Genomic DNA, 8001 nt, shown 5'->3' on the forward strand with positions numbered 1-8001 from the left:
TTTACAAAGTTAAAAGCAAATGGTGAATGACAAACACATTTCGGCTGAGCGGGAAAATGCTTGATCAGCTGGACAAACGGAGTATGACGTCATTGGGAATATTGTAGCATTTGAAATGTTAAGTTTTTATTTGAAATATTGGTTTACGAAAAAAAGTGAATATAGATTGATGGAACTCGAGGGATCTGATACATGGGTGGCAATCCAGTGGATCATAAGTTTGGATTTTGTACAGCAATGCGATCGTCGCCCAAAGAACCCTAGCCCCCCCCCCCCCCGGAAAATAAACACTAACTCAAGAAATCGCAGTTCTAATCTGAAAGTGTATTACTGGTCTTGTCTTAAACGTTTAGGACAAGTTCAATAATGGGGCTAATCAGGACTTTTGTCATATTGTGGATTGGATATCATCATCCGTCAACCTTCTTCTTCTTCTTGTTCTTCCTCCGCTTTTATCGGAGATCAGCACCAAAATGCAGTATGGCGTAATCCATCCATCCCTTGCCTTGGGTCTCTTGAACCGATTACTGGGCTGCGGATCCATGTTCATCATGCTCCTTCGAGATATAAAAATAAAAGAAGAATCTCGGCGAAACACCCGACATAATATTATCAAAATGTGACGTCATCACTCTGGTAGCCTACTCGATCACTGCATGCGATGACCAAATGGCGAAACTCGAATAACGATATATCAAATCAACAGAAATGCAAATTTAGATTTCATCAGTCTCTCAAACTTCAGTTGTATAATCATGCAATATAGCTACGAATTGCTTAAGTCTTTCACTTAGTCAGTGGCGTACAGATGGGGGGGGGGGGCTGGGGCGCTTGCCCCCTAAATTTTTCACGACAAAGAAAAAAAGATAAAATGAATAAAAGGATACGAGAAAAGGTTGACAATATATTATTTTCTGAATACTATGTCAAAATTTGTCACAAAACTGATTTTTTTTTTACTGATACGCCTTATATCTCGCCCCCTCGATTTGTTTGGCTCATTACGCAACTGCTTCCATAGTTGCACGGAAATAATATTAGAAACCCCTTTGTGAAGGATTTAAATCTTTTCAATTTGAGGTGCTGTAGGCATCATGAATTTGGCGATATCCATGTTTTGTTTTTCCTTTTCAGAAATCACTTCCGCGTTGACATACCTTTTTGTCACCGTGACGAAATTTATAAGGTAGTATATGGTTTGATAAAACCATGGACCTATTCAGTTGTGCTTTTGTCCGTTATTGTTGAATAATATCTGCAACAGGGAATTCCTGTATGTGTACTCTTGGTGAATTTACACGTTGTTAAATGAAACCTCACATGTTTCTTGGGTCTAGAAACCGGGATGTGGTGAGGAGGGGCAGGAGCGGAAAACATGACAAAACGAAAGAAAAGGGTGAAATATGGGGAAATAATATAATTGTATATAATTGTTCTTTTTCTTTCCTTGGTCTAATTTTTTTTTTTTTTTTTTTTTTGGGGGGGGGCATGGCCTCCAAGCCCCCTCCCCAAATATGTATGAGGCATGAGGGTAGGTCCATTGTGAGCGCATGCAGGGAGTAATAGTGGCTAGTTCTCGATGAGGATGTGAAGAAATGACAAACAGACACAGAAAACTGATCGAGTAAAGACCCGTAATGTGTGCTATACACATGTAAGTCATAATCGCACGAAAGAGGAAGAGAAGAGATTAAAATAAGGAGGGAGAAGAAAGGGCGAAGGAGAGAGAAAGGGAGAGGAGGAGGAAGGAGCATATGAAAATGTAGAAAAATATAGACCTATACTACGGTCTCATGATAACGGGAAGTATCAAACGTCATTTTGTTTTTCAGATAACCATATTTACGCATGTTCTTAATAATCTATTACGAATTAGGCCTATACTTGCTTTCGTCAAGTACCACATGCCCGATTAATCTTTTTGTTAATTAGCCTTACTGCAACCATTTTTATTTATGACATATCATCCAATATTTAGTCAAAGAGACGAGATATAACCTCTTTGGTTTGATATGCGGTACTACAGAGTAGACGCCTATATATATAATATGTAAAATGTTTCGGATTTAGAGTGGTTGACAGGTTATTGCTGTACGGTGATTTATATGACTCCATTATGGCATTTGACTTTCGACGATGTGAGTTATAAAAAAAAAGAAGTGAAAAATTCAACGTACTGGCCGTCAGCTCCGACAGAATTTGTGACATGGATAAGTGCAATAAACATATCGATATTAGAAGTCTGTGTCCTATTACATTAAAGGTCAAGTCCACCACAGGAAAATGTTGATTTAAATAAATAGAGAAAAATATAACTAGAATAACGCTTAAAATTTCATTAAAATCGGATGTAAAATAAGAAAGTTTTAAAGTTTTATTTATTTTTCAAAAAACAGTGATATGCACAACTCAGTGACATGCAAATGAGACAGTCGATGATGTCCCTCACTCACTATTTCTTTTGTGATTTATTGTTTGAATTATACAATATTTCATTTTTTACAAATTTGGCAATATGGACTAACTTGACTGAACCATATAATATTAAACAATGCTCATTCCATATGTTCAGGGAGCAATTATTTTTGTTTCCCTTGACAATGAGGAGAAAATTGGTCCATTTCAGATTTCATATAATAAAATATAAAAGAAATAGTGAGTGGATGATGTCATCAGTCTCCTCATTTGCATACTGACCAGGATGTGCATAATACTGTTTTGTGAAATTAAGCGAAACTTTAGAATGTCATAACTTTCTTATTTTACATCCGATTTTGATGAAATTTTCAGTGTTATGTTTGTTGGAATTTTTTTTTTTATTCAAATAAACTCTTAGTTGGGGTGGACTTGTCCTTTAAATCCGAATATGATCGAACAGTACCCCACCCCCGCCTCCATCCACATTTATGCCAATGGTGTACCTTAAGAAGGGTTGATTTCTTTCTGACAAAGACAAATGAAAAAAAAAAGAGAAGAACTAAAAGGTGCAAATGCCGGAAGCAGTTTCCAGTAAAATAAAATTATGATCGGTATAGGGGTGAACAGTCGATACTCCGAAATTTACAGATTTGTCCCTTGAATACAGGGGCAGCTTCTATATAGCGATTCCAGGCTTTCCTGCTCGACAGGGAAGATGGCCTATTCGTAAAGTTATTTGAGTTCTATCATACTGAATGAAATAATAAACAAATCAATCATGACGAATATATCACACAAAGAAGAAACGATACATACAACACGAACTGTGCCTAAAAAAAAGAAACTAGGCACGTCAATGAGACTCCGTCCAATCAAAACGCAATCAAGAGTCGAATGTAATACCGAATAATTATCATATTACAAACATCAACACTTTGTAATTTCAGAATAAAAAACATCCCCGCTTTTATTTCAAATCATACTGAAGACACAAAAAGGCATAAAAATCTCGTACTATACACTATGAACAATTGTATGCTTAGATGCAATCGGAATATCAACTGGGAATCTCACACTTCGCCACAATTTTACATAAAACCATGAAAACTGTGCATTTGTAGATATCCATATACAATTCCCATCAGGATACTATGCCTATGAGTTTTACAAGTTAGTAGGCCCACAAGTATGATGCAATATTCTAGACACTTAAAATGTTGGGCAACATACTGTCCACTGTGTTGGGTAATATATGTTGGTAAATAAATATATATATATTCTGGGCAATTATTATCCAATCGAGCAAATGTATTACCCAATTATTAGATTTTATTACCCAATTTGGGCAGATATTAACCAATAGTTGTGTGGACAGTACGTTGCCCAGGGTTGGTTAAAAGTTGGGCATTTTTCACTAGTGACCAGAACTTGCATCTCTGTCCCTTCTCTCTCTCACTCTCTCTCTCCGAGGGTCATCTTCCCCTGTTTTATGGTTAAATACATCAGTGATGCCTTGTCCAAATCCGAGTTCTCTATCCCATGATGGAATCAAAATAATGTACCACGTCAGAGTAATGGCCACCAAATAGTTATTTTGGCAGCCATGTTCTTAACATTTCATAGAGATATGATGATTTGTCGCCCTTTCAACGGTGTTTGAAAAAAATACTTAATCAGCACAAAACTAGGGGGAGGGCACAGTGCCCTTTATTACCTTTCAGGCACCCAAAATGTCCTTTATATACGAAAATTGCTAATTTCATATTGGCCCTATATAAGGAATCTACTCCTTTTTTAACTCTGATAAATACCCTTCTCTTTATAGAGCCGATTTTTTAAGTTTTATTTACGATAGGTGTCCCTTCACTTTTTGATAATGGCTCTTATAATTATGACCTTAACTTACGAAAATATATTACTGATTCAGCATATTCGTATCTCTGAACATTGACACGTTGGTAGAACTTATTACAATCACTTATTTTGAAATATATATCTTTCAATATCATTCTTTGCTCTTCCCTTTAACGTCATATACTCGGCTAAAAGAGGGAGGAAATGGGTCGATAAGATCACGATGATAATCACACAATAATTCGTCACACTGATAAAATTTATATACACAATTTCCATACTTGAAATCGATGACTTGCCGCATTATTGCACGTATTATGCTACTCTTTTTCATGGGGCATGTAAATAAAAAATTGGAAATATACACAGCTAGTGAGTCATTCACATCACAAAATCAACTTTAAGTCAGGTCGTTCCGAACTGAAAAAATCGCCGTCGATTTATCTTTTTAATAACATAATAATCGGTGGGATGGCATAAGGCATCGTTTCATTAAGCCGTAAGTCCTTTGTAAACTTCCTTACACCAGACTCATAGGTTTACATACTGGAGTCGGCATTCTTGCCTTTATAAACATCTCGAATAAAGGTAACAAACATGAGCATAGAAACCAATCACATAGAATCATGAACATATCTAACTACAACAAATCTGGAGGAACTGCAAGTTTATCAAATGTTACTAGCTCCACTTCAATGTCATTGGTTTGTTAAAAGGCATTTTTGGACATGTAATATCAAGAATTTGAGAAGTTTGAAAATATTCAAACTGACACGTCTGGCCATTGGCGGTGACTTGGGTAGGCTTGGTCGATACCCCTTCAACAAGAAACCCGAAGAAGCTCATCTTGGACGACCCTTCAAAGCCATCATGGTCAATCGTTGACATCATCTCGTTGTTCTTAGCACTGAAGCTCCACCATGTATAATGTCCATTTTCAAATGATCCGATGGACTCGCCGTCATCCCAGTACATGTGACCCTTGGCCGTTCCGTCTACGTCCAAACAGACGAGTAAGATCATCAAGGGGTTCTCTACCATCTTGGTGGTGGTCTGTTGAGGAATCATCGTGGGGACGACGAAGCCTCCCCTAAAGTGAAGGTTGATCTTGTTTAAAGGAGCGTCCAGAACCACAGATGTTGTCTTGGTGAAAGTCATTGGTGGTTCCCCCGTGATGGTTGCACCATTGCTGTACCAGCGTCCAGGAGGGAATGTTGCATTAACCGTGGTGGCGCCCTCTGTAAGGACAGGACTGACCAGTAGCTCCTCGCCAAGCATGAACTGGGTATCAATGTCATAGAGAGCTGGCTCATAGGGGAAGTCGAAAAAGAGTGGCCGAGCCATCATACTGCCATTGGCATTACCCATTTGAAACCACGTGTAAAGAAAAGGAATGATAGAGTAGCGATTCAGAAGAGCATCCCTGCTGGAATCCTGGCTGGCCTTACTGAATACAGCTGGGTCCTGGTCTACCATGCCAAGACTATTGTGGTTCCGCGAGAACGGATAGAAGGCTCCTAACTGCATCCAGCGGGTGCAAAGTTCTTCTGTTGTGTTACCCCCAAAGCCGCAGATGTCGGCTCCTACCATCGGCATTCCAAACATATTGAAGTTCAATATACCTATGATGGAAGCGTGCATCTCTGGCCATTCACTAACATTGTCCCCCAACCAGTGGCCAGCGTATCTCCCAGACGACGGAAAGGTGGAACGGGAGATGATAAATGGACGCTTCTTGCGAATGTTTGTCAACGTCGTGTAGGAGATTCTGACCTCAGAAAGTCCATATAAACTGTGGACATCGTAATGAAGACCAGCGTGTTGACGTGCAGATGGACACAATGTCTTGGAATATAGAGAGTTACCTCCAACACCGGGTACATATGGAGGATTGTCATAAGTGTTATTGTTTAAGCAGCCGCCTTGTAGTCTACCATCTACAAAATTGGAGGGTTCGTTCATGTCAAGCCACATGCCATCAAAATCGACTGCATTGTGGAACTTCCTTGCAAGAGTCTGCCACCAGCGTGTTGCATTAGGATGGAACCAGTCAGGATAAGCCGCGTCTCCTGGCCATACTTTACCGATGAAGATACTTCCGTCATCAGCCTTCGTGAAGATATTGTCAGTGACACCTGTATCATAGGGCGGATAGCTACCAGGCGATTGAGAACTGCTTATTGCTGGATAAAAAATGGGGACATAATGAAGGCCACTAGCATGCAGGTCTGCAACCAACTTGGTCAAATTCTTGTAGGTGGTAGGGTTCAGGGTGAAATCTTTTTCTCCTTCCATGTAATCAATGTCATTCCACTGCACATCCTGGGGAATCGACGCTTCCCTCATTCTTTCTACAACAGCCATAGTGCCATTTACTGAGTTATATCCCCAGCGGCAGAGGTGGAAACCCAATGCCCACAGAGGCGGCATGAATGGCTTCCCAACGACATCCTGGTATTGCTTAACCACATCGATGGGGTCATGGCCAAGGAAGATGTAGAAGTCTAGAATCCCACCAATTGTTCTGTATGTTATGGCTGGGGCTGGCTGAAGAATTGCATCCATAGCATTGCTATTCAAGAGAAACACTCCATGAGTATCTCCATTCGGTTCCAGGTTGTAGTAAAGTGGATGAACGCCATAAAGGTTGATGTTTGGACTTGGGGATTGATCTCTGGCCCAGAAGGTGAACCTCCGCCAGTCTATTGGCAGCGCCAGACTGCTACGATGCTCCCCAAGTCCGTAGATGTACGAGGACGACAGAGACGAGGAGATCTGGATGAACTGGTCGCAGAAAATGAACCCTGGATTGATGGTGGTGTTGAAAACCACTTCTTTACTGGTCTTTCTGGTAACAGTGAAACCGGAAGTTGGTGCTAGTTGCACGTCGTACGTAGGATTCCCTGCCTTTGATGTGAAAGGTGGTGTCTGGATAGGTACCTCAAACCTTCTACGATCAGCATCATAAATCTTGATGTGAAGTCGGCTATCAGTTTCATATAGTACGTCCATCTTCAAATTCATAACATCCTTCGGATGATAACTTTTTGTAGTTCTCGTAAGATTGACAGTGAAGCCATACTCGGTAGGGGTTGGCACTCCATTGACGTAGCCCGGATAATCAAGTGGATAGTAACAGTACGGCACATCAAACTCCACACCAACAGCATGATCCCGTGCCGGGGACTTCCCTGGAGCCCAGCAGCAACCCCGTGCTTCACATTTCTGCTGAGATGCATCCAATTCTGGGTGGCAGTCGAATCGATAATTATCATCCACTTGTCCACATTGTTTACCATGAGTAGATGCAATAATACAGAACCAAAGCAGCATGCGTTTCACGGAGATGGGATCCATTTTATCCACATGTGGCGCTGTATTCAGAAATACATAAGTACACTATATACCTATGCATAATACACACATGGGAAAGGATATCGACAACGATATTGTTATATGAGCGTTAATATCACGTGATCTAGCGAATCACCTGACACTACTGTGCTGTATTTTCTTTCACACGGAGCCACCGTTGACCTTTGAAACTGGCGTACATGCACAAATGCAAGCATGCAGCTATTTATATTAAGCTCTTTTTGCTTTCTGAATATGTTTTCGAGGATGATATACTATACTTCCTTCCTAAAATAAATTTTATATGAAAAAAGTGTAATAGAAAATAATATAATCTGAACATGTAAGGTTTTGTAGGCCTAGTGTGAAAAGCCA

At 40.0% G+C, this 8001-nt stretch overlaps 1 protein-coding gene across 1 annotated transcript; it reads right to left on the bottom strand.

Annotated features, from left to right (window-relative positions):
• Positions 1–2895: 2895 nt before the first annotated feature.
• LOC129270874 (lysosomal alpha-glucosidase-like) lies at positions 2896–7737 on the bottom strand. The gene has a single exon (XM_054908209.2). It carries the CDS (start codon positions 7627–7629, stop codon positions 4954–4956), a length of 2676 nt encoding a protein of 891 aa, XP_054764184.2. The 5' UTR covers positions 7630–7737; the 3' UTR covers positions 2896–4953.
• Between the last annotated feature and the right edge of the window lie 264 nt (positions 7738–8001).

This window comes from Lytechinus pictus, chromosome 11 (assembly GCF_037042905.1).
Source record: "Lytechinus pictus isolate F3 Inbred chromosome 11, Lp3.0, whole genome shotgun sequence".
Lineage (NCBI taxonomy): Eukaryota > Metazoa > Echinodermata > Echinoidea > Temnopleuroida > Toxopneustidae > Lytechinus > Lytechinus pictus.